This window comes from Giraffa tippelskirchi, chromosome 4 (genome assembly GCF_054371585.1).
Source record: "Giraffa tippelskirchi isolate mGirTip1 chromosome 4, T2T-mGirTip1v1.2.pri, whole genome shotgun sequence".
Classification (NCBI taxonomy): domain Eukaryota; kingdom Metazoa; phylum Chordata; class Mammalia; order Artiodactyla; family Giraffidae; genus Giraffa; species Giraffa tippelskirchi.
The window spans coordinates 31,017,776-31,029,426 of record NC_137278.1 but is presented as its reverse complement, the minus strand read 5'-3'; the positions used below and the strand labels follow the sequence as shown (position 1 = coordinate 31,029,426).

Sequence of the window (11,651 nt, the reverse complement as noted above, 5' to 3'; positions counted from 1 at the left end):
TGATCCCTGTGAAGCTCTATGTCCCTGAGTTACTTAGAAATAGGAGTTGGAACAATAGGATCTTTCTCTGCTTGGAAAAATTTTAATACTAGAAATTGACACTAGAAAATTACAGCATTCTAAAATGGATGTTCTAGAGGAGGAAACAAATAGATTTCTAAGGCTATGAGGCCTCTGAACTCTAGTGGGCAGATTCCAAACCAGAGAATAGACCAGCCCCTCGCCTGGGTGGGCGGCTGGCAGTGCCTGGGGACCCTGATGGCCTCTCCCTTCTGCTGCAGGCCCTGCTGAACGGAGCACCGCCTTCCTCAAAGCCTAGCTCCCCTGCCCTCATTGAGACCAAGGAGTCCAATGGGAGCATTCACACCAGCGGCTCTATATCTGAGGAGCCCGAGGAGCAAGATGCCCAGGTATGGGTGGGGCTGAGCCCCGGGATGTGGGTGGAGATGGGCAGGCAGAAGGTGAAGAGTCCTGAGCTGAAGGGCAGGCCTCGTCCTAGCTGGGCTCCATCCTTGGAACTGCGTAACCTGGGGCAGGTCACCCCCCACCTGGTCTCACTGGCCCCTCTTCAGTTACTGGGGATGGGGTGGGCTAAGGTCAGAAGACGTGCCGACTGCCACGGCCTAGTCCAGCTCTGATGTCCCTAACCCTGTAGGTCTGAGGGCAGTGAGGACACCAGTGGACACTGTTCAGGATCAGACTGTTTTGGAAGTGGGCCTTCAGGGCTGTGCCCACCTCTCTAGCTAGGTCCAAACCCCGCAAGTCCTGTGTTCAGATGGAGGGTTTCCAAAGGAATTAACAGGCTGTCCCCCTGAGATCAGGGTCCACTTTGGGAGAGTGTCCAGGATCCGTCCATTACTGAAGAGCTTCCTCGGTACATCCACTGACAGAGGCAAGTGCTGAGATGGGTCTCGGCCCTGCAGAGGCTGCCGTGAGCTGGTCAGTCACACCGCCAGTCTCTACTGCCCTGTGTCTGTAGATCAGGTGCTGGAGGACAAGAGGGTGGACGGGGCTGAAGAAAAACTGGGTTTTCCTGAATACCACAATGCTCGGTAACTCCTCCTTGTTGTGATTTTCTTGATAGAAAGTGGAATACCAAGGCAGTGTAATTCACTAACAAGAAGGACACAGAGGCTTAATTAGCAGCCTATGATTTCTTCTGTCCTCACAATTAGCCAGTGTCGCGTTGCTCTCAGATATGCTTCAGGGACAAAGTTTCCTGGTGCTGGAAGAGAGCATCCGTGTTGTGTTACAGAGAAGAAATTGGGGCTGGAGGAGCATGGACTATACGGGTCAGACTCCACCCAAGGCATGCCTGAGCTCCAGCCCGGGGCATCTTGGTTCTGGCTTCCGGATAGACTCTTGGACCCATCCAGGCAGCCCTAACGAGCCCAGTTCCAGTTGTTGTTTGGACTGATGGCTGTGTAGTCATGGTCTGGAGTCATGTGTCTGGAGCTGATGCTTTTCCTTTGTGACGAGGAATAAAAATGGTAGGGGGCACCCCAGCCCCACCACCCCACTAGCAGTAAGATTGTTAGTTTCTCTGCATTGCTTTCCCCCTCAGATCTTCCTCCCCTCAGATAAGCCAGATCTGAGCTCTTTTAAGAGCTCCCTTAAGCCCAAGGGCTGGGGGTCTTTTACATCCCTGAGAATGCCAATGCATACAGCTGTGTGACACCCCCCGTCCTCATAGCAGAAGGTGCTGGCACTGCACTGCCCAGCAGCAATCTCTGACTCCAGGTCTCCGGCTCAGGAGCCCGGTGGCTGCTCCCCACACTACCATTAGTGGGTAGTCACTGCAGAGCTCCTGTTAGGGGCACGGGGCCTAGGTGAGTTCAGGGAAAGCTGGAAGGCCTGCGGCTTTGGGTCCAGACCCAAGCAAGATGGAGCTACGTGAGACCACTGGGAAGACTTTCCCCAGGAGATGGTTTTGAGAGCGATGGGGCGGTGCTCTGTGATCCCTTCTGTTCCCCTTTCCCCCAAAACCACCATGTCTCTCTCCAACCTCTCCCCACTCCACTCTACCTGCCCTCCAACTCTGCTGCCCTGCCTTGCAGGCCGACAACCCCTCGTTCCCCAACCCTCGCCGGAGGCTGCGCCTTCAGGACCTGGCTGATCGTGTGGTGGACGCCTCTGAGGACGAGCATGAGCTCAACCAGCTACTCAACGAGGCGCTGCTTGAGCGGGAGTCTGCCCAGGTGTAAGCGGCCCCGTGGACACCCGGCCCCTTGGTCTTAGCCTTGAGCGGCCCTGGCATGCGGTCCAGGAAGTTTAGTCTTCTTAAATGTGTCTCACGGGGTTTGTTTGCACTGCAGAGTGAAGAAGAGAAACACCTTCCTCCTGTCCATGCGGTTCATGGACCCCGAGATGGAAACCCGCTACTCGGTGGAGAAGGAGAAGCAGAGCGGGGCTGCCTTCAGCTGCTCCTGCGTCGTCCTGCTCTGCACAGCTGTGGTGGAGATCCTCATTGACCCCTGGTGAGGGGCGGGCAGGGCAGGCCAGAAGGCGACGAGCTACCTAGGCTGGAGGCCTGAGGGGAGAAGGCCTCAGGTGGAGCCTGACTCAGGGCCTCAGGCTCAGTTCCTCGTGCCTCACCCCCAGAGCAGCCCAGAGAATGCTGGGACTGCACCCTGCACCCCCTTCCTTCTCTCTGCCCCTAAGTCCTGGAATAGAACTAGCATCAAAGCGGAGCTTGCACCAGGGCTGAGAAAGCTGAGGAAGGGAGGGGTCCAGGGGATGGACACCTGGCTGGGTGGGCCTGAGTGGTGCTGGGACAAGACGACGGGCTGGAGATGCTCTTCAACCTCAATCACCATGACCCACCTGCTCCCTTTCTTGGCTCATCTTAGTAAAGACAGATTTCAGGCTCTGGGTGTAGACTTGTCTCCTCTCACAGCAGTAGGTCCATGACCCACCTGCTCCCTTTCTTGGCTCATCTTAGTAAAGACAGATTTCAGGCTCTGGGTGTAGACTTGTCTCCTCTCACAGCAGCAGGTCCTCCAGGGCAAGGCAGGGTGTTGTGGAATCCTTGCCCCAATCCTTGCTGAAGCCTGAACTGAAGGAAGGCTGCCCCCTCCCTTGCTTTCTCCCCGTAGCCGATCAGCAGTTCGCTCCAGTTCAGGGATTCCCCACCAGAAGAGGTGTGAAGCCCTGTTCTGATTACAGTTTGGGGAACTTAAAAGAGCCTTGGACTTGTCACATAGTCCTAGGTTCTGGGTGTGGCTTGTCGCCTATTTGTTCTATGACCTTGGGCACATCACTAAGGGCTCCTGGAGCATCAGTTTGCTCACTTGTAAGTGAAAGATCAGGATGCCAATGATCTGAAGATAATAATATCTGGCTAACTCAGAATTGTTGTGAGGACTAAATTCATTCATTTACTCCACAAATATTTACTGTCTATTTTGCACCTAGGGTTAAGGTCTAGGGATGCAGTGAACACTGTCAGCTCAGCAGGCCCTTGGCTGTAAGCTGCTCTGTTCCATGCTCTCCCCTTCCATCATAGTGACATGGCAGAAGGCTTGTTCCTAAGAATCCCTTCTCAGATTTTACTCTCTTCCCAGGGCATCTGTTAAGTCTGCCCTTCTTTGGGAAATGCCTCTAAAGAACAGTTACAGCTGAGGAGGGTTGCGTGTCCCCAGACCCTGCACGCAGCCGCGTGGAGGGGAAATCACATGGAACTTTTGGGTACAGGCTTGGCCTCACTTTAGAGGGTCTGCCCTCTGTCTCCCTTCCTCTGTTCTCCTGGCCCGAGCCAGCTCACTAAGCCCCCTACTCCCCCAGCCCCACCCCCAGCCCCTGGGCCTTTCCTCATCGTGTTCTCTCTCTTACAGGCTCGTGACAAACTATGTGACCTTTGTGGTTGGGGAGGCTCTGCTCCTGATCCTGACGATCTGCTCACTGGCTGCCATCTTTCCACGGGTAAGAAGCACATTGCCTCCTGGCTCAGAGCCATCTGGAAGTGAGTATCACTCCCAGTGAGAGCGGGTGCTGATGGAGCTGTGCACTGTCAGGTCCTGACAAGTAGATGATTCCTGTTGCGATGGTTCAGGCACCCATCCATTCATTTATGACAGACTCCTTCACTATTGGCTCTGCACCCACTTTGGTCCAGGCCCTTGAGCACATGAGGGTGAGAGAGCCTGTATCAAGATAAATGGGAACCTGTGTGGAAAAGCAGAAGAGGCCTGGCTGGAAGGTGAACTGGCTCCAATTGCAAAGGACCCAAAGCCAGACACAAGGGATTAAGACTTTCTCCTATAAGCAGTGGGTGCCAGGCAGAGGTTTTCATCAGAATGACAAAGGAAAAGCAGCATTTTAGGAAATTTAATCTGGCAGGTAACTCACAAGTAACTTGGGGGTTTTAGGTACACTGACCCAGGGAAGGCAGGAGGGGCCAGGCAAAGTCAGCCAGCCCTGAAAACTCCCCTGACTTGGCTTCACCGCCCAGAGACCAGGAGTGGACTGCTACTGGAGGGCCACCCACAGGCTCCAGGATGATCCCCAAGCAGCTCTGGGAAGGGCTCTGATATCTGGGTCACGGTGTGTCGCCCACACCTCCAGCAGCACTGGCAGGCTGAGCTGGGGTGTATGTGCCTTCTCAGTTCTGCTGGAGTCGGGTTTTGGTTGACCCACGCACACAGCACTGCTTCCCAGGTTCCTGGGAAATGTGGGAGCAAGCAGAGTGGTTAGCAGCCATGTTTACAGAGGAGAAAGCTGTCAAGGCTCAAGGCCCTTGAAATTCCATGCTTGTAGGCCTTTCCTAAGAAGCTCGTGGCCTTCTCTACTTGGATCGACCGGACACGCTGGGCCAGGAACACCTGGGCCATGCTGGCCATCTTCATTCTGGTCATGGCAAACGTGGTGGACATGGTGAGCCCCCACTGTCCTGCTGAAGGGACGCCCGCTCTCAGAGGAGGGTTCTGAATTGGCCTGCATGAGCAGTTGCCAGCCCATCCTATCCCCCCAGCTATCCACACTGGCCACTAGACACAGGTTTGAGTGGCACTTGGGTTCCTAACTGATCATCCAGACCAAACAGCGGGGTCATCTCCCCAGGGTACCTCCCAGACTGCCTCTCTCCTCCGCCCAGCTCCTTGCTCTCCCTGCATCCAGGAGCCCAGCTCCAGGAGCTGTGCTGGGGGCTTTACGTAGGTTGATTCATTTAACCTGTACAATAATCCCAAGAGGTCGGTATCATCTGTAGTTTCGTGTGAAAAAAATGATGCTCAGAGAGGTTAAATCAGTTGTTTTAGGTCACACAGCCAGTCAGTAACACAGTGGAGAACTGAAGTAGTTCTAAACCCCTGTCTTGTGTTTCCTTCCTCCATGTCTCACTGCTCAGGGGCCCTAGTACTCTAAGCTTTCTGCGTGTCTTATGTGTCCCCTAGTGAGGCTAGTGTCAGGCATCCAGCAGGACAAGGGAGGTAAACCTGCTCCCCGAGAGGAGCGCTCCTTTTGGGCCTTCATACATCTGAGCGAGGCCAGACCTTCTAGAGGTGGGTCACTGGGGGCGGCTGCCTCACTGAGCCCAGGAGGCTGGTGGCAGATTTACTCCTCTGTTGGGGCTTCCCTGGTGGCTCAGACGGTAAAGAATCTGCCTGCAATGCGGGAGACCTGGGTTCTCTCCCTGGACTGAGAAGATCCCCTGGAGAAGGGCATGGCAATCCACTCAGTGTTCTTGCCTGGAGAAACTCCATGGGCAGATGAGCCTGGCGGGCTACAGTCCATGGGGTCACAAAGAGTTGGACATGACTGAGTGACTGAGCTCATGTGAGATCTGCTCTCCTCAGTTCCTGCAGGTTCCGTGAAGGGGCAGAGGGCTAGCCGTGGGAAGCCACCAGCCAGTTATTGAGCACTGGGTGCTTAGAGCTGTCACTGGTATTCTCTTGTCAGGCCTCACAGCTCCCTCCAATGTTGGTAGTACTAGGTGCTCTCTTAATTTAAGAGTCCTATTTTTTGAAAATATAACATTATTTGCATTGTTCTCTTTAACACTGAAGCACAGGAGAACACTCAGCATGGAGACTTATTCTGGCAGCATATAGGTGAGAAGCCCTAGGCCATTCGATCCAAGTTCAACAGGAATGGGGTTCACAGCCCTGACATGCCCACAGGTAGCTGGTGCCCACAGTGCAAGGAAGAGAAGGCCCAGGTCTCCTGAGTATCAGGAACCCCTGGAACCTGATGTCTGGGTCTGGGGACTGCTATCTAGCAGGGTCGTGGACACTGGCAGGATAGCAGGAGGTCTTGTAACTAGGGGAGGGGTGAAAATCTGGCTAAGTGTAAGACTTTCCCCGTGCTAGAGTCACATGCTGAGGGCTTTCCCAAAGCCAGATAAGGGCCAAGGGGTGAAAGTGAAGAAAAGTAGGTCTGATTCGGTTTATAGATGCACTTTCCATTGACCACATCTGCCCAGCAGCGGGACTGGCAACCAGATTTCAGAAAGGAGTCTGAGTGGGGACTGGCTGCCGGCTGGCTGGCTGGCCCACGGCTCCTCCGGGGCAACAGTGTGATGTGGGCAAGAGCATCTTGGGCTTGAAACCTAAACCCCAGATTCCTAGTCTGGCTTTACCACCTGCTAATTTTGCTACTTTGGCCAAGGGTGGCCTGTCTGGGTTTTTATATGATTGTGTGTGTGCTGTGTGCTAGGTCGCTTCAGTTGTGTCTGACTCTGTACGACCCCATGGACTATAGCCCTTCAGGCTCCTCTGTCCATGGGATTCTCCAGGCAAGAATGCTGGAGTGGATTGCCCTTCCCTTCTCCAGGGGATCTTCCTGACTCAGGAAGATCAAACCGGCGTCTCTTATGTCTAATCTGCATTGGCAGGCAGGTTCTTTACCACTAGAGCCACCTGGTAAGCTCCTTATATGATGGTAGCAGTACTCAGAATACACAAGAGAATTTTCATGATCATCAGAGGAGATGATGGTAAAGCTCTTAGCAGGAATTACTGACTTTCACATTACTGTCCCCTGGTAAACTTCCCCTTCTTGCTCGGGGTTTCTGAGGGAGCCGTGGGAAGTGGCAGCTGCCACGGCCCAGCATTTTCTTACCAGTGTCTGCTGTCCCCTACGCTCTCCCCACCCACTCACGGTCCTGGCCTGCAGCTCAGCTGTCTCCAGTACTACACAGGACCCACCAACGGCACCGCAGAGATGCAGGTGGAGGATGGCTGCGTGGAGAACCCCAAGTATTACAACTACGTGGCCGTGCTGTCTCTTATTGCCACCATCATGCTGGTGCAGGTCAGCCACATGGTCAAGCTCACGCTCATGCTGCTCATCGTGGGGGCCGTGGCTGTCATCAACATCTACGCCTGGTGCCCCATCTTTGATGACTACGACCGCAAACGCTTCCAGCAACACAAGTAAGATGAAGCCTGTTTGGAGATCTGCATGGTATCCTTCTATCCACCCACCTCCCCAGCCCCTGATTCAAGGTCATGGGCCTGCAGTGAGCTGGCCATCTGTCTCTAGGGCTCATCAAAGGCTTGTATGGGAATCAGGGTTCGTGGCTTCTCACAGACTGGTTGGCTGTGATCCCAGGACAGATCCTGGCCCTTCTTGAGGACTGGAAGGCCCAGGTCACCTCCGTATTTGGCTGGGTGCAAGTATGTGCTGTTATCTGTTCCGACAGCTTTCCAATGGTGGCCTTAGAGAAGATGCAGGTGTTTTCCAGCTCGGGGCTCAATGGCACTGACAGGTAAGGGTGTCTACTTTCCTATCCTTCCCTGCGTTTCCAGTCCCTTTCTTCAGGAGACAAAACAGGCCAAAGCCCCAGGGTCTCATCCTTCCAGAGGCACACTGTATGGGATGTTTAAGCTCAAAAAGTCAGCATGTTTCTGTGGGAGGTTGGAGGAGACTTTAGTGCTTTCTGGCTACGCTGGCCTCTCCTGAGGTAAAGAGAATGCAGAGTGGTCTAGAGGGTGGAATAGAGAGCAGGCTAGAGAGTTGGAGAGAGGAATAGCCACACAGATGACAGCTACGGAACAGACCTCAGAAGCCTGAGGAGGAAGGAGCCCTGTGGCATGCATACTAGAACACCTGGGTTCTTTCCCCACCACAGTTGTTCTCTGTGGGGCCTCAGCAGGCTAGTTTTCCTGAGTCTGTGTCATCTCTTAAAGAGGTTATCAGTAGAATTCTTCAAGATCCCGTCTTAGCTCTGAAGTTTTAGAATGTTATGATGCAGTGACTTGACTAGACTTTTAAGTAAGTTAAAAAAAAGAAAAGAAAAAAGATTACCTAACAGAAGATGGATAGAAGACTTGAATAGGCCTTTCACAAAAGAAGTCTAAATAGGCACTAATAAATGAAGGGCATTCAAGTAATCAGGGTCATGCAAATTAAGACCACCAGGAAAGACTGTCACACACCAACCAGTTTTGCAAAAATTAAGAAGTCTGATAACATCATGGATTATGGTAACGCATACATTCCTGGTGGAAGTATAAATGCTACAACCATTTAAGAAAACAATTTGGAGTTAATTAGTAAAGGTGAAAATAGACCTATGACTCAGTAACTCCACTGCTATGTATACACTTTAGAGAAATTAATGTACATGTTATTTGTCCCCAGATGTATGTACTAGAATGTCCATAGTTGCACTGTTCATAATAGCCACACACATACAAACATCCAAAACAAAGGAGAACCCCAATGAAATTAAGACTAAGTGGATATGTAAATTGTGGTATACACGTATAATACCAACTCAGCTCCACACTAAATATGGCTGACAGTTATAGAAAAACATGGTGCACTGTGCCCTCATCCCATCACTGAGATGTTAGTCTCTTCCTTCTCCAGATTCCTACATGGTTGCAGCTACTGCTGTGATCAGTCAGGTGATGTAGTGTTTAATAAACATCTAGGGAGCAGCTCTGAAGGCCTGACATGGATTCCAAGTACAGCCAGGACTGGCCAGGAGTTGGCTGGCAGTTAAGACAAAAACCCAGTGATTTCAGGAATTTCTACTGCCCAGTGGGCATCTGGACTTGAGATGAAGGTGCTTAAGCTGCTGAGAAAGGTTTCTGGGGTGGTAGGAAACAGCATAGCCACATTAGAGGGGATAGAAACTCCCTTGTCAGCAGAGGGCAGCGTGGCGCACTTTCGACTGAATTCTCTGGGCCCCACAGGCTGCCCCTGGTGCCGTCTAAGTACTCGATGACAGTGATGATCTTCGTCATGATGCTGAGCTTTTACTACTTCTCCCGCCATGTGAGTGCCTGCACACCCGCCCCTTCCATGCCGACTTCTCAGGAGGGCCTCCTGAGAAGCAGCCCCAGGATCCAAGAACCCAAGCTCCTGGGGAATGCCGTTTTCCTTACCCCACATGGCATGTGACCCTGGTCAGGCCACCACCTCTGCCACTTTCTGGTCTCTTCCTCAGCAGTAGCAATACCAGAACAGTTCTTACCTCTTGCTCTGACTTGCTGATGGAAGCCTGGGGGTGGGGCACAAAGCCTGGATAAAATCTCTGATTTCCTAGGCCAGGACTCCTGGATCTCCACTCATCCTGGCTCTAGGGGTCACTAACACAACTGACTACAGAGCCAGAAAGGGAAAGAAGCTGGTGAAGTTTTTGTTTGGTTAAAAGGAAAAAGAGGCAGAGGGAGAAGTACCCACTCAAGGGACTTCCTTCCTTACTAGCTCAGGAGCCACCCAGTGGCTTGTCAGAGAACTGCAGCCACCTCCAGCCACTTGTTGGCGACTAGAGCCTGCTGGAAACGGGGACTTCTCTTCCCTGTGCTAAGAGACCCCCACTGCTGCCACCACCCACAAGGCTGATCTGTAGCTAAAATGAGGTCCCAGGAGGCCCCTCACATCCTCCTGTAACCACAGAGGCTGGGATCCTCATCCCAGCTGTAGGGTGTGGCCTTTTTTGATGAGATGAATCTTTCTGAGGGGCTCATTTCCCCTGCTATCCAGCCATCTTCCTTTCAGTTTTTCCATGTTGGAACCTCTCAAGTTCCCATTTTTCAACTTTTTTTTTTTTGGTTGCACTTTATGGGATCTTAGTTCCCCAACCAGAGACTGAACCCAGGCTCACAGCAGTGAAAGCACCTGGTCCTAACCACTGGACCACCCAAGAACTCCCTCAAATGGCCAGCTTAGGGCAGACACCTCGCCTGTCTATGTCCATAGGTGGAAAAGCTGGCACGGACACTGTTCTTGTGGAAGATTGAGGTCCACGACCAGAAGGAACGTGTCTATGAGATGCGACGCTGGAACGAAGCCTTGGTCACCAACATGCTGCCTGAGCACGTGGCACGCCATTTCCTGGGGTCCAAGAAGAGAGATGAGGTGAGGTGTGGCCCCATGCTGGAGCCATGGGGCTGTCTTCTGGCTTTCTGCCCTCTCGTGACATGGCCTGGGGGCCCAAGTAGGGCTGGACCTAATAGCACCACAGTATTAGAAGCAAAAGAATCTCTTTTGGTGAAGAGCACCACCACAGACATTGTTTCCACAACCCATAATCTCTGTGAGGCCCGTTTCAGAAGACGAGGCCTTAGCAGAGCTCACCTTTCTGTCGACTGTGATTGTCTCAGTGGTTCTCATGCCTCACTTCCCAGCTTCCCATTGCCCTCTTTCCTAGAGCTGGGGCTGTTGGCAGGAACTAGCAAAGCTCTTTTTTGGTTTCCAAAGTTGCAATGAGCTACTTTCTAACAATTCAAAGTCAGGATAGTCTGGGGGACGTGTGTCCAAAAAGCTGAGTGCACGTTATGGATGTGAAGGACATTCATTTCTGTAGCATGTCATTCACTTAAGACTGTCTTTGAGCACTTTGGCCCTGCCTCTCTTTAGGAGCTGTACAGCCAGTCTTATGATGAGATTGGAGTTATGTTTGCCTCCCTGCCCAATTTTGCTGACTTCTACACAGAGGAGAGCATCAATAACGGCGGCATTGAGTGTCTGCGCTTCCTCAATGAGATCATCTCAGATTTTGACTCTGTGAGTGACTATCCTGGCCCCTGCATCCTGCCACAAAGCCAGCCCTTCCAGATTGCAGCCCAAGAAGTTTGGGAGTTACTGTAGCTGCTGTTTTCCTATAAAAATTCCTCCTCAAAACACATGCATGGCCTTCTGCAGTTGTCTGGAAATGTTGGGCCCCAGGTGGGAGCCTGGGAAATCACCTACAAGTTCATAGGATAAGGTCTGGCCAAAACAAGATTCTGAGGCCCCTCTGGTTCCTCTTATCCTCAAATTCAGATTCAGTAAACATTTATCAGGTATTAATAACTTGTGTACCAGGGGAAATGCTTTTACATACATGCTCAACACTTCAAGACTGGCACTTTTATCCCTGTGTTAATGTGGTAGAAACTGAGGCTCAGAAAATCAGGACATTGGCCCAGGATAACATGGCAGATGTTGGCTAAATGAAGCTTTTATAGGAAAGCATCTCTTAGATGTTTCATGGGTTTGTTGTAAAAAAAAAAATGGGCAGATCTGTCATTTAGTTGGCTCATCCATCTCCCTTGACTGCTGACAATTCTCTCTTAACACTGGCCTCAGCTTCTGGACAATCCTAAGTTCCGGGTCATCACCAAGATCAAGACCATCGGTAGCACCTACATGGCAGCTTCAGGAGTCACCCCAGATGTCAACACCAATGGCTTCACCAGCTCCAACAAGGTAGCTAACCA

At 52.0% G+C, this 11,651-nt stretch overlaps 1 protein-coding gene across 4 annotated transcripts in view; it reads left to right on the top strand.

The window, feature by feature from the left end:
- Positions 1-11,651, top strand: part of ADCY3 (adenylate cyclase 3) — an 87,839-nt gene that overhangs the window by 72,540 nt on the left and 3,648 nt on the right. For 3 of the 4 annotated variants that reach the window (XM_081592719.1, XM_081592720.1, XM_081592721.1), the window contains exons 9-19: positions 282-410; positions 2,058-2,200; positions 2,316-2,477; positions 3,834-3,921; positions 4,756-4,872; positions 7,111-7,370; positions 7,640-7,705; positions 9,141-9,222; positions 10,150-10,308; positions 10,810-10,956; positions 11,521-11,640. In XM_081592719.1, the coding sequence (XP_081448845.1) occupies positions 282-410; positions 2,058-2,200; positions 2,316-2,477; positions 3,834-3,921; positions 4,756-4,872; positions 7,111-7,370; positions 7,640-7,705; positions 9,141-9,222; positions 10,150-10,308; positions 10,810-10,956; positions 11,521-11,640 (1,473 nt within the window). The remainder of the gene's footprint in view (positions 1-281; positions 411-2,057; positions 2,201-2,315; positions 2,478-3,833; positions 3,922-4,755; positions 4,873-7,110; positions 7,371-7,639; positions 7,706-9,140; positions 9,223-10,149; positions 10,309-10,809; positions 10,957-11,520; positions 11,641-11,651) is intronic. The other variant, XM_081592722.1, reaches the window with a different exon arrangement.